The 22,892-nt window shown below is 42.5% G+C and overlaps 3 protein-coding genes across 14 annotated transcripts in view; 2 read left to right on the plus strand and 1 right to left on the minus strand.

Moving 5' to 3' along the window:
- Positions 1 to 10,183, plus strand: part of ptprk (protein tyrosine phosphatase receptor type K) — a 196,381-nt gene extending 186,198 nt beyond the window's left edge. For 11 of the 12 annotated variants that reach the window (XM_031581317.2, XM_031581322.2, XM_031581324.2 and 8 more), the window contains 10 exons: positions 117 to 233; positions 648 to 802; positions 1,543 to 1,678; positions 2,373 to 2,522; positions 2,664 to 2,837; positions 4,969 to 5,100; positions 5,615 to 5,740; positions 5,960 to 6,123; positions 7,217 to 7,352; positions 8,865 to 10,183. In XM_031581317.2, the coding sequence (XP_031437177.1) occupies positions 117 to 233; positions 648 to 802; positions 1,543 to 1,678; positions 2,373 to 2,522; positions 2,664 to 2,837; positions 4,969 to 5,100; positions 5,615 to 5,740; positions 5,960 to 6,123; positions 7,217 to 7,352; positions 8,865 to 8,918 (1,344 nt within the window). In that variant the 3' untranslated portion in view covers positions 8,919 to 10,183. The remainder of the gene's footprint in view (positions 1 to 116; positions 234 to 647; positions 803 to 1,542; positions 1,679 to 2,372; positions 2,523 to 2,663; positions 2,838 to 4,968; positions 5,101 to 5,614; positions 5,741 to 5,959; positions 6,124 to 7,216; positions 7,353 to 8,864) is intronic. The other variant, XM_031581318.2, reaches the window with a different exon arrangement.
- Positions 10,184 to 10,422: 239 nt separating this feature from the next.
- Positions 10,423 to 15,473, plus strand: themis (thymocyte selection associated). Its single transcript, XM_031581939.2, has 6 exons — positions 10,423 to 10,975; positions 11,906 to 12,043; positions 12,416 to 12,877; positions 13,384 to 14,474; positions 14,850 to 14,988; positions 15,149 to 15,473. Exons 1-6 carry the CDS (start codon positions 10,885 to 10,887, stop codon positions 15,319 to 15,321), a joined length of 2,094 nt encoding a protein of 697 aa, XP_031437799.1. The 5' UTR covers positions 10,423 to 10,884; the 3' UTR covers positions 15,322 to 15,473.
- Positions 15,474 to 15,543: 70 nt separating this feature from the next.
- leg1.1 (liver-enriched gene 1, tandem duplicate 1) lies at positions 15,544 to 20,730 on the minus strand. Its single transcript, XM_012829486.3, has 6 exons — positions 20,395 to 20,730; positions 19,403 to 19,489; positions 19,052 to 19,233; positions 18,175 to 18,296; positions 17,717 to 17,955; positions 15,544 to 15,802 (listed from the first exon to the last, which is right to left on the minus strand). The coding sequence occupies exons 1-6, from the start codon at positions 20,687 to 20,689 to the stop codon at positions 15,651 to 15,653; spliced, it is 1,077 nt and encodes a 358-aa protein (XP_012684940.2). The 5' UTR covers positions 20,690 to 20,730; the 3' UTR covers positions 15,544 to 15,650.
- Between the last annotated feature and the right edge of the window lie 2,162 nt (positions 20,731 to 22,892).

Here is a 22,892-nt window from a genome sequence, read left to right on the forward strand (position 1 = left end):
AAAGCTTATGTTCGCTTTCGATAGGCTTGCCTTTCTGAAGAACGATGTTGATCATGCAAGTGCGTATGTGTGTTGGAGGTCCTCTGCCATCTTTGATTAGTTTCATGCTTTTGTAGGTCAAATGTTATAAGTATTGGCCAGATGACGCGGAGGTGTATGGTGATTTCAAAGTGACATTCGTTGAAGTGGAGCCGCTGGCAGAGTACGTCGTCAGGACTTTCACCTTGGAGAGGGTGAGTACCGTGTCCATGCACGCACGTATGCATGTCTAAAGAATATTCTAGACAAATCTATATATATAAGCAGTTTTGTCTGTTTTATATGGAGCGTAAAAATGCGTGCAAAAGTGCAAAATGTAATAGCTGATCATCCATAATAATATGGTGTTCCACTGGTTTTAGTAGGTAGGCCTCATGCCAAAAGGGCAGAATTCGTACAAGAAATTCACATTTTACATTTTATTTGTCAATTGCTAGCATCAGCGTTGCAGTAGCAGTTATAAAATAGTTACTTGTAGCACTAATAGTTGTAGTTGATAGATAGATTTAAACACTGGGGATTCATGAAGATATACTTTGAGGTTATGAGGTTACTAAATGACTCTCTAGTGTAGAGTAATGAACTCTTTCCTGATTGGTGTTGTACAGAGAGGCTTCAACGAGGTGCGGGAGGTGAAGCAGTTCCACTTCACCGGCTGGCCCGACCACGGAGTGCCATACCACGCCACCGGCCTGCTGTCCTTCATCCGCCGGGTCAAGATGTCCAACCCGCCCGGCGCCGGGCCCATCGTGGTGCACTGCAGGTAAGTGTCTCACTGCGAAACACAGGTAGCACGTGTGTACCATCCACAGATAGGCGCTCCGATGCAAATGTGTGCAAGAGCATAAACCTGCACTCACAGATCTGCATAAATGCCTACGTACATTTGTGAAGGCCTTACAAATGCTTACACCTGTTCAGATGACAAAAGGTGGCGCCCGCACACACACGTGCGCGCACACACACACACACGTGCGCACACACACACACACACACACACACACACACACACACACACACACACACACACACACACACACACACACGCACAAGCACAAACACATCAAAGATCAATTTTAGAGTTCAGAGACTGTTTTTCTGTGTACGAATGTAAAAATAGACTTTTTTTTTGTCGAACGTTATTGGCATGTGTAAGTTTACCCTTCCAGTAAATATACTTCAAAACGTCAGCCCCAGAGACCCCGTGAAATATCATCTCCACCACAGGATGTGGTTCTTTGTGAGCCTGTGCAGGCTCCCTGCAGTGTCAACCTTTAGCTTTTGTAGCTTTCTCTGTGTGTCTGTCACAGCAGTCTGAGTGTCAACCCCCTACCCTTTTGTGATGGTTTCCTCTCTCTGCTTTCCTTTACGCCTTTGGTGCTCTTCTTTTCGCTGTTAATCGTATTGTCTTCCCCTTCATTCTTCACTCTCCTTCCTCCATCTCCTCTCCGCTCTTCTTTTTCTTTCCCTCTGTCCGTCCTCTTCTCCTTTTTATTTCCGTAGCGCTGGAGCTGGGAGGACGGGCTGTTACATAGTGATCGACATCATGCTGGACATGGCGGAGAGGGAGGGGGTGGTGGACATCTACAACTGTGTCAAGGCCCTGCGCTCTCGCCGCATCAACATGGTCCAGACAGAGGTGATGAATCAGTGGACCGGCCAGAATACAGCCCACTCGCATCACCCTGAAGCACCACGCAGTCTGAACACGTTCTGGAAATCATTTGAAAGTTTAAAAGTTGGATTTACAGTACACATTAGAAAAGCCCACAACAAGGGAAAAATAGCGTGGCACTTCATACAGAAATGGGGGGGTGGGGTGGGGTGGGGTGGGGTGGGGTGGGGTATGGCGGTATCCACAGGATGAAATGAAGTGCCGTGCAATTGAAAGCTGGGTAGTCGTCCATCACCGGTTCTAAAGCTATGTTTTTCGATCATGTTCAGTTAGTCAGTTTGTCATTCAGAGGTGAACATTCCGGAAACAGAAAAGCCTTTTTATCCCTTGCCCTTTACTAGAACCAACACATAGAGACATCTACAATAACAACAGGACATCATTCACATCACAAAAGCATTATCTTAACCTTTGACGTGTTGTATATATATATATATACCTATATATATGTATACCTATACGTGTTGTAGGCGCATTGTGTTACTTCCTTGTATGAAATGCGCCGTACAAATAAAGTTTGATTTGATTTTGATTTGATTATAAGAGTGAAAAGCAGTCAAATTCAAATTCACTAGATATGTTTTCTTGTAGTCCACACACTACAGGTACGTGAGTTGTTTCTGCTCTCTGACTGTGTGATTTTAATGGCCACTCACAGGAGCAGTACATCTTCATCCACGACGCCATCTTGGAGGCCTGTCTGTGCGGGGACACCGCCATACCGGCCTGTGAATACAAAGCTGCCTACTACGACATGATCAGGATAGACTCCCAGAGCAATTCCTCACACCTCAAAGATGAATTTCAGGTAATGAAGGCCAACCTGCAGTTTTCCCCATCCTCGCTCAAAACAGCATGTTCACTAATAGTTTCTTGGAGGGATATAGAAGGTTATGATGTTAATTTTTTTGTCGGTCATATTTTCTGGTATCTCTGACCTCCAACACAGACCCTGAACTCCGTGACACCCCAGCCGCAGCCGGAAGACTGCAGCATCGCCCTGTTGCCACGGAACCACGAGAAGAACCGCTTCATGGACATGTTGCCGCCTGACCGATGTCTGCCTTTCCTCATCACCATCGACGGCGAGAGCAGCAACTACATCAACGCCGCTCTCATGGATGTAAGTGTTTCCATACACCCCGACCCCTTACCCCCCGCACCCCCCAAACACAGACCCCTCTACAACTACATCCCCCCACACTCACACTCACTGCCCAGTGCCGACAGCACTCTCTGTGTTCTCTGTATGTACTGCTAAACAGCAAGCTAGAGACAAATCCAGGTGTATCTCTCTTTACCCTGATTGTACTTCTTGACTTGACTGACATTATAGGACCGTAAATTAGTTGTATGGTAACATTTTTATACATTTAGACATTTAGTCATTTAGCAGATGCTTTTATCCAAAGCGACGTACGAGGGAGAGATTTATATTTTGTATGTTAAAGTTGCCTCCCCAAAAATCAATAAATATATTGGTAACACTTTATCAGCTTAGCCTGTTTTCAAAGCTTTTCAGACACGTTCAGTCAGAAAATCATTTTGAAGGATATAGGATGAATGCACATGCTGCTGCAAGCATATTTCCTATTAGCAAGCCCTGCTAAAACACTAGAAATTTGAAACTGCAAAAGCTATATAATATATATATATATATATATATATATATATATATATAACGTTACATGAGCTCTCCCTCATGAGGTGCTTTTTCGGTGCACAGCATGTGGCAGGTTTTAGACAGACTGGCAGCTTGGCACTAAAAGGAGCTATCCAAGTAAAGGGCTACCAATTTATTTTTTTGTATTAAACAGTTGATGTTCTAATGATTACTCATCAAAGAACACCTAGTGGGACTGTGAGTCAGTCAACAAAGATGATTTGTTTTTGAAAAGTTGGTACAATCAGTTTTCTCCTTCACAATTCTTCATGATAGCTATTCATGTGGTCCAAATTTAAACTCTCACTGATTGGGGATATCAAAATTGTGAAAGTCCAAAGAATCTTTTTGTTCTCTCAAAACTAGAAGGGCGAGGTAAGTGTTTTTGTTCTGTATTTTCAGCGTTTTTATCTTTTTGACAGAAATGAGGGGTGTATGAAAGCACAGTAAATAATATTTTGGCAGTTTTATTCAAATATATTTTTATTTAATTATTATTTTTATTATTTGACCTTGATTTCCAAACATAGAAGTCACATAAAAAAAATGATTCTACTCTGTGCAAAGAGAGCATATCCATCTTCTAGGTGTCACACTGTCCATGTCCTCGTGTTTCGAAAAAAATGCTGAAACATCAGCTGCCTATTGATTCCATTGCTCGTCTTTATTCCTTTCTCTCTGCCTTTTTCCCTTTCTCTCTGCCTTCCCCCTTTCTCTCTGCCTTTGCCCCTTTCTCTCTGTCTTTTTCTGTTTTAAATGAATTTAAATTTAAATATACCTCTCACTCCCTTTCTCTCTCTTCCTCTCTTTCTCACTCTCCCTCTCTCCCTCTCTCTCTCTCACCTATAATCATTAAGCCCACTACATTTGCCTTACGATGAACACTTTGCATTTTGACTGAACTTATAACATTTCAGGGGCTACATTTTATTCTGATACAAATGGTAGAATCACTAGCAGTCACTACTTTCACTACTCCCAAATAGTGTTGCTTAAGTCGCGCCAAACCTTTAACTGATAGACAGATGGATGTGACCTCTGACCCTAGGAGATGGGATTTCACATGCTCAAGAGTTCATGCTAGGCCAATGAGCTTTTCTTGATTTGGAGGGTATTGCTAAACCACTTCCTCGTGCGCTTCACAAACTTTTGGACTTTTTCTAATCAAGCTGTCAGAAGAATACCAGGTAATTTCTTAATGTCCACGTCACAATAAGTAATGCTTCTATTAAACTGGATTTGTTTCATGGCTTAAGTGGTATGTCGAGCAGGCTTCATTGTCTTGACCTACCCAAGGTTGCAAATGCATGCACAACATAGTGGATGCCCTATTTTTAATGTTTTGGTTGCGTTTGGTTTTGTCGTTGAAGAAACACACTTGTTGCCTCTCCACAGTTGACAGTTTTGTTTTTTGTTGTTGCGGTTTTCCATGGTCCTTGCATGGTCATATAGTCACACATTGATCGCTACCCAATATCAACAACACAGAGAGACCATTTATCTGAGTCTTTTCTTTTTCTTTTAGTCTTAAAATGTCCCCATAAAACCTGCGTCCCTTTCCCCCCCCCCCCCTATGCTCTTTCCCCTGTAGAGCTACAGACAGCCGGCTGCCTTCATCGTGACCCAGCACCCTCTGCCCAACACAGTCAAGGACTTCTGGAGGCTCGTGTACGACTATGGCTGCACGTCACTAGTCATGCTGAATGAGATTGACCAGGCACAGGTGAGTCATGACACAGCCACAAGACTCAAAACAGACACAAAAAATATAGGGGTATGGGTGTAGGAATTCAGAAAGATTTGAGACCAAAAATTCAAGATTCAAGGAGATGATGGGTGGATGATAAGTTAGTCAAAGCTCGAACAGCAGAGTAAGTTCAATAAAGTGAAGGGCTTGCATACTTTGTGCGCATCACAGGTGTCCAGATATGTGGTGATATTGCACCAGTCATGTTCGAATGGAAAAACCTGCACCTGTGACAGAACATCTTCACGGTTATTGTACTAATTTGGCTGCACCCACAGACTCGTTGTGGCTCAACTGGGGGGTTTTTAGCCTCACAGTTTCCTGTCGTCACCCCAAGGTGCAACCTTCAAAATGACGTTGAAAATGTGACGGTGACTGTCAGTCATTTGTAATATGTTTATTTGGTGACCGAAAATGTGTCGATTTGTTATTTATTTTAGATGTGTCGATCGTTATTTATTTGAGTTCATTTGTCTGTGCTCCACCATAGGGCTGCCCTCAGTATTGGCCAGAGGAAGGAATGCTTCGCTATGGTCCCGTTCAAGTTGAATGTATGTCCTGCTCTATGGATTGTGATGTCATCAGTCGTCTCTTCAGAATATGTAACCTGACCAGAGTGAGTATTTACAGTTCTGACTCTTTCTGTTGTATGCGTGGCCATCTTCATAAGTTAGTGTTTAGCTTTCTATAGGTGTCGACCATTCCAGATAATACGGATATCTTTATTGCTTTTACATGCAGCCCCTAAGGTCGTTTTGGGGATTCTCGCGTGTGTGATGTGTGTGTGTGTGATGTGTGTGTGTGTGATGTGTGCTTGTTCTGTGTTTTCCTCCAGCCTCAGGAGGGGTACCTGATGGTGAGGCAGTTCCAGTACCTAGGCTGGGCCGCACACAGGGAGGTCCCTGCGTCCAAACGCTCCTTCCTCAAGCTCATCCTCCAGGTGGACAAGTGGCAGGACGAGTGTGAGGAGGGCGAGGGACGCACCGTGGTGCACTGCCTGTGAGTACACTAATACACACACACACACACACACACACACACACACACACACACACACACTATAAACACAGCACACTCACAGGTACAAACACACACAAAACCATGAAGAGAGATTACTGGGGTCATTCACACTTTGATTTCTTATCAAACATAGGCTTTTTTATCCACATCCTGACCACATCTTCCGTATACACACACACACACACACACACACACACACACACACACACACACACACACACAGATGCTGCCACTTTATGAGTGCACCACCACACAAACACATGCGCATGTGCACACACACACACACACACACACACACACACACACACACACACACACACACACACACACACACACACACACCTACACACACACACACCTACCTACCTGAGAGACAATGAAGACTAGTGGTGACTGGGATGTGCCAGTCCAGTGGTAGGTGCGAGTGAGTCAACATGTGTTCACACACTCAATTCACATCTTCTGCCCTCACCACAACACACACACACACACACACACACACACACACACACACACACACACACACACACACTCACCCATAATGGTAGACTTGAAACTCACACCCACTGGTCATAGTCATAGTCATAGTTGAGTTATTATTATGGTCACTCCTTAAATGAAACTGATTGGTTAAAGCTTTAAACTGTTCCTAAAAGTTAAGACATTTTTGGAGTTCACCAACCCTCTTTGTATCAAACAAATGTAGGCTTTTGAGTAGGTTTAAGGTCACTGACACTCAAGCGCTCTCTAAAACATCTCCATTAGCCTCTTGTGTAGTCTAGTTCATTATTTCAAAACAAGGCATTTGTTTTTCTTTAAACCAGGATTTTAAGCTAGCGCCCTGAACTCAAACAGTCTTCCCCCCCCTCCCAAGCGGATCAGAGGCACATGTAATAGGTGTACAGTTTGAGTTAGTGAAAATGTTTTGTAATATGTTATGGTATGTGTGATTTCAATTCAGTTTGAAGGGAAGAAACTTGGGCTTTGTTGCCCAGTGTGTAATACCACAACACCTATACGCAATACACACCCTCGGAAATCCTGTCTAACCCACGACCCTCTCTCTCTGCAGGAATGGAGGAGGACGCAGCGGAATGTTCTGTGCCATCAGCATTGTGTGCGAGATGATCAAGAGGCAGAACGTGGTGGACGTGTTCCACGCCGTCAAGACACTGAGGAACAGCAAGCCCAACATGGTGGACAGCCCTGTGAGTACACAGCCAGTGCCATTTACATTTAGTCATTTAGCAGACGCTTTTATCCAAAGCGACTTACATACACATGTTACATTTACACTGATGGCACACACTGCACACCAGGAGCAATTAGGGGTTCAGTGTCTTGCTCAAGGACGCTTCGACAGGGAATCGAACTAGCAACCTTCTGATTACTAAACGACTTCTCTACCACTGTACCACTGTCGCCCCAGTGCCCTCCTCCTAACCCTGGGAGCGCACAGAGCAGGAATCCTCAGTTAGCCAGATTACGGTGCAGTCTAAAATATGAACCAATACCTAGTGCCAAATAAAATGGGACTTTTCAGGTACAGTTAAGTTATCTGGGTAGACAAATCTGGCTCAGAAACTCCCCCAGCACCTCTGCAAATACATCAAATAAACTCACATGGACTTTGTGGTACTGTTGTGGACATGTTTGGGAGTGGTTGTTCATAGTTGGTAGTGATGATAGAATTGGACTCTAGGAGAGAACGATCAACACCATATACTTTGGTTCTGCTAACAAATTTTCATCTAAAACCTGGCCTCAAAGTGTCTTCTCTTGTTTATTAAAACGGGACTAATCATGCTTTATGAGGGAGAAAAAAACAAGCAGTTAGAGGGGAAACTTCAGGATTTTACAACATGGGCCTTATTTTTTTTTTAGATCTTTTTGGGTCCAAACTTTTACTAAGGGACAATTAAAGATCGGAACCAGTCCAGTATTGAGTTAGAACACTATAACCAGCAACCGCAAAACAGCTATACAATGCAATCACATGGGGCAAGCATCCGTGTGAAAGTAAACTGCTTGTTTTCGCCACTGACAGGCTCATAGTGTTATCATAAGATCCCTACAAAGATAGACGTGTCTGTTTACCTCAACCGTAAAAAAAAAAACTGTAGAAAATGGTTACAATTTCTGTAGTTTAAGTTTCAGTTTCAGACTGTTTCTACAGTTTCTTTACCTGGACCCAGAAAGATACAGGGCCCAAGTTAAAAAAAAATACAATTCAGTTTTATTTATATAGTGCCAAGACATTAAATTGTCTTAAGGCGCTTTACAGAGCGCACGGCCTGAACCCCAAGGACAATGGCGACTGGCAAGAAACCCCCCCCCCCCCCCGTTAACATCCCAAAGTTTCCCTTTAAGTACACATGAGGCAACTGATGGGACCCTGTTGATTCATGCTCCATAAAGGTGAAAAGAATTTGAAACATTTCACAGATTCTGAGTTTGGAAGTGTGCTTGTGCTAATGTGCTTCTAAGCTGTTGAAGCTGAGACAGCGCCTTGAGATCAAACTTGAGGCGAACCTGTGATTACCACATCCTCTGCCAGAACAGTACGCTGTGAGAAGAGCCTTGTGTTGCACAGATCAGATCTGAGCCAGTGAAAAAGTTCTTGCTTCGAACAATCCCATATAAACTCTGATGTGTTAGTGCAAGAGCGTGCTTCACCCATTACACTAATTTCCTCCTCTTCTTTTCTTCTTCACCCACAGGAACAGTACCGCTTCTGTTATGACCTTGCGTTGGAGTACATCGAGACGTCATAAGGACCAGGGCGAGGCGTGTACTGCAGTGCAGCTCGCCCATTTGAAGAACCATTACCGGGGCAGCTGCTTGGCTATTTTTTTTTATTATTTTTTTTTTTTTAAACGAGCCCGTTAGCTCATGTCATTTGTTTTTTCGACATAATGGTTCTCTAAGTGTACTGGGCGTATGATGTGAGTGGCTTGTAAATGTCTCCATTGTACTATACTGTGTTGAGAGCCACAGAATCAAGTGCTGGCCGCTAGGCCTTGTTTGCTTCATGTCTTTTTTTTGCATTTTTAAAGGTTTTGTTGTTGTTTTTGTTTGTTTTTTGTTGTTTTTTTCTTGATTTTTAAAGGAAAAAAATGATATTTTCTGTGCAGCCATTGTAAAGGGTAATTCTAATGCCAGTCAGTGTATTGCATGCTAAAATGTTTTCTTCTCTATTGCCATTATTGTCCATGAACAATATATAATGATATCTATCTATATCTATATTTATATCTATGATATAAATCCATCACAACTATGAAAGAAAAAATTGCGCTCTTTATGGATAAATACAGTACAAGTGCTAACGTGTAACATTGGCTTGGTAATGTCCGTATTGTGCACTGATGGCTGACCTTGTTTTATTTTGTTTTGTAGCAGATATTAATCATGAGCCAAAGACTTATGTACATATGTCTATATGGATAAGCACATTGTTTGTATTTATTGTTGTTTATTTTGCATTCCTTTTTGAAGGCTAAAAACAATCATTGTCATTCCCTGTTTACGATCAATTCAAAATGTACACATTTATTGTAGCTTTTTGTTTTATAGCTGTTTTTTATCGGTTTGGTTTTAGTTATAGAATATTTTTTATTTGGTTCCGTTTCATGTTTTATTCTTCGCCGTGATGTTACAGTGGTCAGGTCATGTAAATGATTGTGAATTCTACCCATTCAAGATAGGTTACCACAAGGTCAAGAGGAGACCTTACAAGAGTTATATTTTTTTCTGATGTTTTCACGACTGTATTAGAAAGTTTTTGAGAGAAACAGAGACATTGAGTATGTATACAGTATTAGGCATGGCATATTTGGACTAAAGCCAATCGAAGCAATGCACAGTCAGCCATGTTGGCATTGGGACTGAATGCACATTTGTAGAGAAAAGGAAACAATTCATCATGTGAAGTTTAAATCATGTCTCATCTTTTCATCTGTAGTAGTTGGCTTACTGGCTGTAACTATAAAATAGTAAAAAAAAAAAAAAAAGACTTTGAATAAAAAAATTAAACATGTACTGAATGTTGTCTCATTTACAGTGTCTATGTCCATGTACAACAATAAGGTTTGTCAAATTAACAATCTGTAACAGTCAATTCAATTGAACTCATTTCAATTTAATTGATATAGCGCCAAAACAATAAAATTGTCTCAAAGCGCTTTAAAGAGCCCAGAGCCTAAACCCCTCTGGAGGAAGCACTCCCTTAAGAGGAAGAAACCTTGAGCAGAACATGAGCTCATAATATGTGGGGGGGGGGTGCAGGTAGACAGATAGAGAGGTAGAGATAGTCTTGGTCTTGGTAATCTCATCTGAGGCCTGGTGATGATGTCTGGTAGAGCGCAGTGCAATTGACAAACGCAACTCAAAAGTGCATTTCTGGATTCCCACCGAGACGACCTACACAATGAGCTGTGGTTGACGAGCAGCCTTCAACTTCCTGTAGCTGCACCACGCAGCTGGCAGTCTTTCAGCGCCTCGCACGGAGATCTCTGCTTCTCAGAGCAAAGGCAGACGGTGTGAAGAGAGGACACTAAAAGAACTTGCAAAAGACACACAGGTTCACCGTCTCCCCATAGTCGGCTTACTGGCCCTTGCCATGGCAAACTAGTGGCTGGGATTGCTCTGTGTTAACAGACATTCATGTGCTGTATGGGTTTTTTCTCCGTGTTCGCTTAAGTAGAGGCTTCTGCCGTGTGAGCAGACAGCGAGTTAAGGATGGCGATGACCCTGAATGAGTTCACCCGCTCCGTAGATCCCGGATCTCTGCCCAGGATCCTGCAGATTCAATCAGGCATCTATGTCCAAGGTAAGATTTATTGCTAGGTCCCTGTACATGTGTGCTGTGGTGGTTTAAAGCCTTTTCTAAAATTGCTAAACTGAAAACCTACCGTTTCAAATATTTCCCATTATTTATTTCCACTTATTCTTGGATAGAATGTCAGTCATTATGTCTTAAGACTGCCAGAAATGCGTTCGCATTTTCTATTTAGAGTTACATTGTGAGAAGGTGAGGATTCTAGTCTTATGACGGAAGCTGTTTCTCGCCTCCTCAACTAAAGACAAGATGAGAATTTGAGTGCCTGAGGAGGTACTAGGGTCTGTAATTCAGAAACGGTAGAAAAAACACCCAAGTAAATAATGAATTTAAGATATGATGGGTTTATGATTATCTTAAATCTCTGTTCAGAGATTTTATGTATTTTCAGGCTTTTTGGATGTTTTCCAAAACCCTGTAAAATTAGTTGGTGATTAAAGTCTTTTAATAAATGCTTAAGATTAAGGCCTTCGTGTAACTAATTAAACCAGAAGTCCCTCTGTTGTCTCTTGGAGTTAGGTTTGCACACTCAGCAAAGCATTAAGTTATTGTGATGGCTGAAACACCATATTGTTGTATATGACAAATAAAACATGATTAATATAAAGGGACGCAATAGTCATGCCTTCTGGACCATTTTGTTGTCCCTTGATGATTCTCAGCAGAGGAACTTTGAGTTTTTCTGTTAAGGAAATAGATTCTCTTCTAAGACGTCGTAGGTCTTGACATAAATTAACTTCAATGACATGCAGATGGCATATTTGAAGTAGATTACTATCACTTTCGTATAGTTTATATAGTTATAAAGTATATAGTTAAGGGAATAAGAGTGTAAAAAACTGTATGTGTTAATGTCATTCATAAATCTAACACAAATGTCCCTCTGAATCTATGCTTTTTGGCTTTATGAACATCCTCCAGGGTCTGTGTATGAGATGTATGGGAGAGAGTGTTGCTTTGCAAATGGTGATCTCATCAAGGTCACTGAGATCAGGATCACTAGGTTCATTGCTGAAGGATCCAATGGCATTAAGGTTGACCTTCCCTTGGACTACCCAGGTATGTTAAGGACTTTAAATCTGTAATAATGGGTCATGGTCCATAAAGTGCAAAGATGAAATTGTCACGTTAATAAAACAGTAAGTAGTAACATGGCCCCTTCCATCCCACTGTGTTAATCTTCCAGGGGGGGGCTCAGAATTCATTAAAATGGATATTAAGTTTATGACACCGTTAATTCCGCGTAACAGATTCCACTTCACTTAATAAATGTTGAAAGAGTCTTAATGCCAATGAATGCCACCTGGGAGCTGATTTTAGTGCAATTCAAAGTACAACTCATTCAGTTCCTCAAATGAAACTTAATGGAAATTCTTTCATTTAAAAAAAACTGCCTAATTCACCGAAATTCTGGCTTGCTGTCTGTCCCAGGTCTTTTCAGGATATTGACTGACTCACAGCCATATCATAGCATTCAGGAGATCAGTGACTCGCTCCAAATCGGCTCTCACAGACGTGGCCAGCCTGTCTTCTACACGGCTGGTGACCTGAAGCACCCAGACGGAACGGTCAAAAAGGGAGCGAGTTTCCGAATCACGGGCCACGGGGTGGACGGGGGCCACGAGTGTGTGGACTGCGAGCTCACCCAGAGTGAGCCCAAGCGCTGTTTCACCCTCAGACTCTCTGAGCAAGGCAAGTTCTACGAGTGCGACGACAGCCAGTTCTACACTCTGAAGGAACTGGCTGAGTGGAAAATGTCCAAGGGGCGGACGAGGACTGTGACCAAAGCGAAGTCAACGCACCTGGAGAATGCTGTTTTACCAGACCCACTGGAGGACTACAAAGGAGAACTGATTCTCACTCCAGTACATGAAATAGAGGCTATAATGAAATGTAAGTCCCAGAGGCTTTGCTTTAGTGTGCAGAGTTTTGCTTTGAAAGTTGCTGGTGAGAAAAAAAAATAGAAGTCTGTGTTTGACATAGTGATGGAGACGTACAGTAATTGAATTCTGTAATTTTTCCCCCTCTTCCACACAAGACAGAGCACAAATCATTTTTAATGTTTGTGACCAACGAACATGAAAACAAAAAATGTTTGAGGCCATTAACTTCTGGAATGTTTTTTGCCTCAGAAGAAGGGGAAGCAAATTTAAATGATGTTTTGATGTTTCGTCATTAGACCACAAGCACTGTGCCAGAGTTGATAACAAATTTCTCATTTACAGGAAAGGTACATGAGAGAACAGTGTTCAAAGCTTTAAATTAACTAGGCACACTCATGTCAGACACTAGCTGATAAATGGGAATATCTATTTCTGCCACTCCATTTTAATCAATTATTCCGCTCAGAAGTCTCTCTGCGTCTCTAAATGTGGAATTCAAATATCTCTCCCAAACAGTTCGAAAGGATATGGTCCTAATCCCAGCCACCCTGGATGTGGAGGTCGTGGACGTAACAGAGCAACATGACTCTGCAGTTTTCGCGCAGCCCCTGTCTCTGATGGAAGTGTACAAAAAACCCGCGGAAGCGTTCCCTGTGGTGGCCGAGGTTATAGCGAGTCCGGTGCACGTTGCAGAGGAGTTATCCTTCATCTCCCACTCCAAGCAGATAGTGATCCACCGTGCCTTTGAGGCCAAGCGGGTTATAGCATCGGAAATACGTCGCGGCAAACAGAGGCGCTTCCTCGTACCCATAACTTACAAGGGCAGGTTCAAACGGCACCCTCGGGAGTTCCCCACTGCCTACGACCTAGGGATGGCGCAGAGCAGCACCGAGCAGCTCCACGTGGTGGCAACCAGGGCTTTCGAGTCCGACGGCTTCCAGGGCCAGTCCCCCGTGCAGGTCGGGGATCAGTTTCTGATCAAGAAGAGAGCCAGCAGCAGCAGCAGCAGCAGCAGTATCAGCAGCAGTATCAGCAGCGGGGGCTCTGAGAACGGGGTGGACAAGATGTCTGACGCTCTGGCCTGCTTTAAGTTTGAGGGGAAGAACCACGAGGCCGTGCAGATCCCCATGTACCACGAGGGCTGCTTCATCGAGGTCGTGCACGACAAACAACAGTACACCATTGCTGACATCTGTCGTCGTTTCCCCCTGCCCTTCAACATCAAAGTGTCCGTGCGAGACCTCTTGGTGAAGGAGGACATTTTAGCTGGGGCTTCAGGGCTGCAGGTGGAAGAGGAGCTCACTGACCCCCACCTACTGGTATCAACGCTAGACCTGTCTGAGTGCTGGGAGGTGCCGGTAAGCCGCACCAACGTGACAGTGCAGCTGCAACAGAGATGGCAGGGCCTGGCCAGCGGTGCCGAGCCCACCGGGCACGCTGTAGTGGAGGAGATCGGGGAGGACAGCTACTACACTCTCCGCAGGTACGCCGCAGCCAATCTCCAGCCCCCACCGCGGCCCCCCAAGAACTTCAGGCCGCCCACCGCTAACTCACTGAGGGTGAAGCCACCCAGACCAAACAAGCCAAACCGTGCCAGCTCCCCAAAGGTCTGTGACTATGACACAGCTCTTAAAATATTCAGTTGCATTCAAAATGTTTAATAGGGAGAGTGTCAAAACAAATTGTCTTCCCAGAGTTAGACTGGAAAATGAAGAATAGCATCTCCTCTTTTAAATGACACTGTATGATTTACCAGGATTATACTGCCCTCCTCTGGTCATGTATATGTATGACCATGTTGGCATCTGAATTCTACCATCTGCTGTTAAAGCCATAATGTACTATTAGCTTGATAGTAACTGTCCCATGTTCTATCCAATGCTACATTAATTCAGTAAAAAAAAGAAAAGATCTTTATACATTTGAAGCTACTGAGTCATATGCACCCTCATTCCAGCAAATAAAACTGTCTGTCAATGCAGAGTCCACATTGTAATTCCCCCAAACCGGAGGGGATAGTGGCGTCTGACAGCTTTTCAAAGCAGAGGAGGAATACTATTGCAGTAAGCAGTGAGAAGAGGCCATCCATAACTCCTACCACTCCGCCCAGTAGAGAAAAAGGTAGGGATTGTGTTCGCTTTAGATTTTCTTACTTTGCTTTTTCAAATAACTATCCCTAACCCTCTTTTTCTACTATTTTCAGTTCAGTTTTTTTAGCAGGGCAGTGTTCATTTAGGGCATTTTCTGTGTAATAATTTTGGTTTTGCGTTATCTGCTTTAGTTGCCACAGTCAAAAGTAAGGATATTCCTCAAGATTCAGTAGTGGATGCTGTGGACGAGGACACTCATGACTATGAATACATTGACGAGGAGGAACTTGACTTCATTAGGAAAAAGTTCCATGAGGAAGCAATTCTACGCAACACTGTTAAAGGAAAGCCGAATACCTTTTAACAAAGTATAGAGTCTGAGGAGGAGCATGAATGTATTAATCAGATAAAAGTCAATGCAATAATTTATCATTTGTCTCCATATAATACATGTAATAATTGTAATATGATCATGTCTTGGTGTTACATATATTCTGGTTTATAATACCAAGTTCCTGTGTGTTGTCTGTCGTCTTTAACTTTTTTTGTGAAATTTGTATGATATGAAAAGTGAACAAGACCACAGTTTTGAAAAGTAATTTTATTGAGAAAATTCTTACATCCATCATCAGGTTTGGCCTGTCAGAGTAGAAGTGGCATTGGTCTTGTGTGAGAGGTTGCCATGCAGTACCATCAGCAGTTGGTTGCCATTTCAGTCAGGATGGAGAGGAGGCCAGAGACTGCAAATTTAGGGTTCAGGACCAGATCGTCCAGAAGGGCCCTACCTTTCTCTCGAGCTAAATCAGAACACATGGCACTCTTCCACGATCGCACCAGAGTACCTCCTAAATGGGCAGAGGACAAGAGAACGGTTAAGGTTAAGGCATTCTGCTGACCGAGAGTTCTGCCATCTTTGATAAAACGTTCTGGATAAGGGGAACTACTGGTGGAGTGGTTCCGGCAGGCCCTGTTGTTGGATCCCTTTGAGAACTAGCTCACGGAATTTAACATCACATACTGCAAGATATTAAAGTATGCATTTCTAAGCACACACAAATTCTGCTGGAATGGATGCTACATTGTAATTTGGGAATGTTTCAGAAATATCTGTATGAACTGCCTATTGTCCATTGTATTTGTGTTGACAGGGTCTTATTAGTCATGATTTGTTTCTGTCATCATACCACTGTACACTGGGGTATTGCCAATAGTTGATGAAAGCGCAGAGAAAGATCTAAGATAATATTCCTTGTGTTAAGTTTCATCATTTGTCATCTTTGCTGGGTATAAACATTAATGTTGAACTTATATTGCATTTATCAAGCAGAGAAACACAGTGCTTTACATCCCATACCAAGCAATAGAAAAACAACAGTGGTAGCAGGACCACTCAAAACCCAAAGCAAACATAAAGGGTAATAAAATTAAATAGAATGTAAAACCTAATAAAAAAGAGAATGTAACTAAATATAAACATGAATAAAATATAGCAGCAGAAAATAAATTAAAGCATAAAAACAAGTAAAACAATAAATAAATAAATAAAAACCTAAAACTCGAAGAGGTAAAATAAGTTCTACGTTAAGGTAAAAGCTAGCCGATAAAGATGTGATTTAAAACTCCAAACAGAATCAGAGGTTCTGATGTCATGAGGAGGCATACAACTTGAGTAGTTCCCCTGTATAAGTGGGTGTTTGACCATGCAATGCCTTAAAGATAATTACAATCATTTCAAAAATCAATTCTACATATTCCAGGGAGCCAGTGCAGGGAAAATTGGGCCAATGTGCGTCGCCACTCCACAGGCCTCAACCCTAGACACCTCGCAGCCGCATTTGAAAGAAATTGAAGGTGTTTCAGTAATTGCCCATTTAGTACAGAAACTAGGGCACTGCTGTAATTCAGGCGAGAGAAAATAAAGACGCGAGTAGGTTTTTCAGTCTCTCAGTATGGTCTAAAAGTGTTTCTAAGTTGATAAAAACACACCAAGCACTTAACATGATCTGACAAACATAGCTTTGAGTCAAAGATCACACCTACATTTCTGGACACCTGTTTTACATTTGCAGACAAATCCCCCAAGAGATTGTTGAAACCAGCTGGAAGAGAGGCCCTGGCCCAATGATAAGTACCTCCATATTTGAGGTGTTGTGTTGCTACACAATCACAAGATAATTTGCAACTTGCCCACCTCGTGTGACTTGCAAGACAAGTAAAACTGTGATCGTCAAAGACATCGTCAACGTAACAGTACAAATTGGCATTATGACGTCTAAGGACATGACCTAGTGGCGGCATGTACAGAGTAAAAAGTAAGGGGCCTAAAACAGTGGACAGGACAGGCCGAAGATATCTCCTCACCCACTCATACCACATAACGTTCTTCGAAAGGTGAGATGTGAACCTTTAAAGTGCAGATCCTGTGATGCGCACCCACTGACTCAGTCTGTCAATGACAATAATATGGTCCATAGTGTCAAACGCCACACAAAATTCAAATGGCCATCTCCCCAACATTTGCACTCAACTTAGCAACAGCTCTCTCTAAAAAAAAGGAAGTACGTATTTTTAACAGAGGTTGCTCAACTGCCAATTTGAAAGGGTCAGAGGGAGTCAGTGAGGGAGCTATTTATCAAATCTAGCAATGCTGGACCAAAAGAGACCTTACCGATGGCAGCCCTTTAGTTTGTTGAGAGTTCATTTTTTTTCCCTCGCCCAGTAGTCTGTCGATGTTCCTAGAGTTCATTCATTTCCCTCACCCAGTAGTCTGTTGATGCTGGACATCCAGCTGAAGATGTAGAGAGTGTGGTTTTCCTCGGCAGTCAGGTCCGGGATGTTGGGAGGGCTGTCAGTCGCCGTCAGCACCCGGCTGGGCAGGGGGTTCATGAACTGCACCGACTTCTCCAAGTTGGACAGGAAGTACGCCGCACTGACGTAGTCGGCCGCATTCACCCAGGACTGAGCGAAGGTAATCTCCGGCCCGGAGTAGGACTGCTGCCTGTCGGGTCAAAGTTCATAGGTTCAAGGTGAGAAAATCATGGCAAACACAAGACCGGGTAATGTACAGGGCAATGTTACTGTGACAGATGCAGGAAGAAGCAATGCGTTATCATTCATATCCACCTCCAGCTGTTTGAACTGCACCCTTCACTTATTGTTGCAGTGGGCTATAATTGAGCGCCGGGCGTGCATGAAGAGTAGCGTTAGAGTCATTTACCGCTCGGAGCAGCTGGTGGTGGCCTGCTGGAGAGAGGCTTGCTGTGCGGCCCACATGGTGCTGAGAATCTGGTCCCTTTTCTCAGAGTCAGTAGCTCCAGATTCACTGGCAGTTTTCATTGTCTAGAGTAATTTCATAGAAAACAGTATGTGCATAATTCATTAATCTATGAATCAATGTGTCTGTCTGTCTTAACTGATGATTTCATTTGCTCTCTCATCAATACCTCATTCACTCTATAAACCAAAAAAAACCCACACTTTTTTATTTCACACTGATTTTGTTTCTAATCAGAGAACTGGACTTGTAAAGGTGCAGTATTGACCTTTTAAAGGATTCAATTCAACAGCTTATAAAATATTATAATATATTTGTTAAAGAGGCATTGGCCCTGTTAATAGTCTTCTAGGATGACATACTGGGTCCTAATTTCATTGAGGGGTAACGGGCAAAGCAATGAGCAAAGCCTGTCACTCATGAAAACTATTGTGTGTGGAAGCAGTGCACTGACCCACCCATGTTTGCACTGAAGATCTTGCTCATGGTATTAAATCAGCATAATGATTTTGCCAAGTTATTAAATTAGCTTTAGTTCATGCGTGGTGGACATTAGTTGCCAGTTGCCCATCAATAAAATTAGGACCCACTGTATGCATGCATGGTATTTAAGAATCACTCTGTACTCCAAAATGTTATATTCTATTACCTATCAGTAACAATTCCATATTGAAGTCTCCTGCTAATGGGTTTATTTAGTATTTTGTCACATTTTGGCCTAAGCTTATGTGTAACAGACGCCCATATTGTAAGTGGTTATTACATTTATGCCTTTGTACATTTGGGCTCATCTGAAGACAATTGTAAGTGTGTGTCTTACTTGAAAGAAGGTTTCCCATAGGGCCATCAAATCTGCGTGTTTTGTAGAGCAGTCTGTATAGCTGGTGCAGTAATCTTCGGCGCCCTCTGCAGGCTGAATAGTTATCTTAGTGACTCCGTCTCCAATTACACCTGTCTGTACGGCGGCCAGGAACGGAATGACAGACAGATAGTAGTTCACACCTGTGTGGTATAGAGTGCAAAGGACATTGTGAAAACACATGTTGGGATTTGTCATGTGGTGTTTAAAGAGATTATTAATATAGTGCATATTTAAGTGCATAAAGTTGTACTTTATTGAGTACTTGAGGTATTGTCTTCTATATTTTTGAAGAAAACTAAAAGAACATACATGCCCACCAGCTTTTGGGAGAGATACACATTGGATCGGCACTCTCTTGACCACACGTACTAGCTCCAGTTGGGTCTACCAACCGACCTGGTGACAAAAGACAACAGCAGTGAGAATGTTCTGTGTATTCATACACCTTTCCCTTCGTCTAATTTTCAGGCCTTGTGTCCACCTGTCAGGAGCGCCATCTTGTGGACTTTATTGGTACTACTCCAGACTCATTAAACGTTTTTTCAGCACTGAACACACATATGGCATATTAAAGGAATATTCAGAAGAAAGTGGAACAGATTATACACAAATTACTGCTTTAACAGAGTATACCTTTAATTTAACTCCCAAGGGCATCACCTCTTCCCCTGGATAGCCTGTGGCATGCCATAGTATAATGAATGTGATGTTTAAATATTTGGCAGTGCATTGTTTATTTATGTATTGATTGATTAATTTATGTGTGTGTGTGTGTGTATGACAAATTCTCTGATAGTCTGTTTCTAACCTGTCTCTGTTCTCTCCTATATAGTACGGCCTTTACCTGCAAATGCTGATGGCTGTGACAACATTGTTCCTCATCACCATAACTACCACCACATAATTACATATACACATATAAGGCTTAACTTAACTCTCTTTGTATCTTTTCTTCCCTTCCTACTCTACTCTGAGTTTTTCCTTGCCCCAGTTTACTTAGTGCTTGCTTTAGGGGGTTTGACCCTAGGTTCTGTAGACAACTTAAATTGTGGTGTGCACTGTATAAATAAAATTGAATTGAACTGAATGGTTGTCATACTTTAATACACACCTTAAAGTGTTGTAAATGTATGCTTTATCAAATTGAATCAAACAAGATATGCTCAAGCATTCATTTGTATTACAAACTACAATTGAAAAAGCATAATGTACTGTGTTTAGCTGGCCTCTCCCTCTCCCTGAATGACTGACCTCCCTCTAACACTCTGATTCTCTGAAAGCATTCGTCTTTGTCACAGTACCTGATTTCTGCTTCCAGCCGAGCTGCAGAGGCAGACCCCACAATGGGCTGTCGTTGGTGCTGGGCCCCATGGACCTCATGTACTGGTCCGTGCTGCTCAGCAGGAGCCGATACATGCCCATCCGCTGCGAGTATTCCCAGGGGTTGATGGTGACCACGCCGTCCGCCGTGGGCATGTCTTTGAGCTCCGCCACCGCCTTCTCCCACATGATGGGGTAACCGTTCTCAGTGACCACTGCCGCCCGGGCCACCGCGGCTAGTAGGACAAGAGCTACGCATGTCGTGGGAAACAGCATGCTGGGCGACGGGGCCGAACACAGATGCTCGGATAGGAGGCGCGGGACTTTTTGTAGGCAGAGGTTCTGTGAACATTGACCTCTTGCATGAGGGCTGCTGCTGAGCTTGTGCAAATCAAGTCAAATAAGACAATGCATACAAAGTCCAGTCCAATAATTCAATGAGAAAATACACCAAAGCTATTACAGGAGACAAAGCAACCCTTGTTTTGTGCAGAGATGATGGGGTACATATAGTATATCCACTTTGAATTGGCAAAAGTTTGATATGGACAATTTCACACTTCATAGATTTGCAATAACATAATAATGCAATGCATGTCTTTAGGAAACTCATCTAAACAAGTTAAATAATTTACATTAAGCACATATGAAATATCCTTTGTGTAGTTATTTCAAAATGAGTACAGCTAGAACCGTGTCTTTCAAAAAGAATGTCTAGACATTCAGCAAATAAACACAGTAGGCTCGGTTATCTTATACCTGAATGGGTTGCCAGAATTTCAGGACTAATTTGTGAACTTTGAACTGTTTAGCAATGAATGTACATAATGTACATGAGTTGTCCTCATGAGTTGTCTTGAACTCTGTAATACTCACAATACTGTTCAGCTATCATGTATGTCGGCAAAATGGCTACAAAATGGTTCTGTTGACAACATCTAAGACAACTTGAAAGAGCGATGTCATGATTAAGAACAGATGTGGGGACCACTTCACCGGAGCAGTTAGCATTTTTGCTGGTTAAAGGTGTAGGAGAATGGATACAGCTGTTAAAGTAGCCTGTCTGGGCCTTGTAGGACTAGGATCACTGGGGTCTTGCCACAACGTTCACCAGTGTTTAGAGTGGGACACAGGATTCAGAAGTTACACCATGACCAAACCTGGCTTTTCTACCAAAGTCGTCCAAAGTCTTGAACTTTGCAATACTTACAATACTGTTCAGCTATCATGTATGTGACAAAATGGTTACAAAATGGTTCTGTCGACACCAGAGCTTGAATATCATGCAAAGTCTCTAAGCTGTAGGAGGGAGAGAATTGCCATGATACACAAGCTGCATCAGATACAATAAGATCAAAAGCTACTGTATGCTGTGTAATTATGAGTTGCAGGCCACTTTGGCCTTGGAAAATAATTTAAAATTCATAGTATCATAAACTTTGAGACTCTGTGAATATATTAATAAAATCACAAAATGCCTTTTTACCTTGTTAGGTATTATGAATTTAAGTCAGTACGTAGTACAAACATGAGCACATTTCTCACCCATCTGTAGATGGTGGCATGAATTGATGTAAATGGTTAATTTACTCTGAAGCCATTTTAAGGCCTTGGGCCCTAATTTCATTGACGTGTAACTAGGAAAGTTCGTCACATATGAACTACAGCTATCAAGTGGTGTGTGGGAGTGCTGAACCACCAATGTTTGCGCTTAGGATCTTGCTCATGGTGTTAAATTAGCAAAATAATAATAATAATAATAATTAAATTAGCTTTAGTTCATGTGCAGTGGACTTTGCTCACTGCCAGTTGTTTTGCTCATTCTATTGCCAGTTGCCCGTCTATGAAATAAGGGCTCATTGTGGCTTTAGGTTCTAAGAGCAAAGGCAAAAAAGCCTTACCTATGTACTCCAGGTCAAGGTGCCATGACCTATAGAGTGCACTTATGGGACTGCATATGGGACTGAGAGACTTGTGTTTAATATTTATAGAAACTCTCATTCTGATTGCAGTGTGGTACTTATTAACAGGAGTCACTTTATGCCAAGTAAGAGATGAATGGGGTTACTAACACAGAGGCATCACTCTCTACATACGATGACTAAATCTAAAGGTCATCTCTGGAAGGCGCTACAGGGCCCTCCGTTCCCGGACCAGCAGGTTCAGGAACCTCTTCTTCCCTGCGGCTGTCACCCTGCTGAACTCTGCACCACGGTGATAGGCCCCCTGGTTACCCCCCTCACACACCTTCCTCCAGTGACTGTACTTCCCCCCTCTACCCTGGCCTGGACCGCCACACACCTTCCTCCAGCCACTGAACATTTGCACTAGACTGTTCTTTTTTAACTACTGTACATTTCTCAGCTATAGTGTATTCATATTTATATCTATTTATATAGATATCTTGTCCATAGTGTATTCATCGTATTTATATCATATCATGCCTCTTACCTTATTCTGTATACAACTTCTACTACTA

This window comes from Clupea harengus, chromosome 15 (assembly GCF_900700415.2).
Source record: "Clupea harengus chromosome 15, Ch_v2.0.2, whole genome shotgun sequence".
NCBI classification, from domain to species: domain Eukaryota; kingdom Metazoa; phylum Chordata; class Actinopteri; order Clupeiformes; family Clupeidae; genus Clupea; species Clupea harengus.

What these genes read in the sequence shown, in the direction of transcription:
- themis (XM_031581939.2), top strand. Translation starts at nt 10,885, where the DNA reads ATGGCGATGACCCTGAATGAGTTCACCCGCTCCGTAGATCCCGGATCT. An exon ending in ATCAGGCATCTATGTCCAAG is followed by an intron (nt 10,976 to 11,905) that starts GTAAGATTTATT and finishes AACATCCTCCAG; the next exon opens with GGTCTGTGTATGAGATGTAT. An exon ending in AATAGAGGCTATAATGAAAT is followed by an intron (nt 12,878 to 13,383) that starts GTAAGTCCCAGA and finishes TCTCCCAAACAG; the next exon opens with TTCGAAAGGATATGGTCCTA.
- leg1.1 (XM_012829486.3), bottom strand. Translation starts at nt 20,689, where the DNA reads ATGCTGTTTCCCACGACATGCGTAGCTCTTGTCCTACTAGCCGCGGTG. An exon ending in TCCCAAAAGCTGGTGGGCAT is followed by an intron (nt 19,234 to 19,402) that starts GTATGTTCTTTT and finishes TATACCACACAG; the next exon opens with GTGTGAACTACTATCTGTCT. An exon ending in TATGGGAAACCTTCTTTCAA is followed by an intron (nt 18,297 to 19,051) that starts GTAAGACACACA and finishes AAATTACTCTAG; the next exon opens with ACAATGAAAACTGCCAGTGA.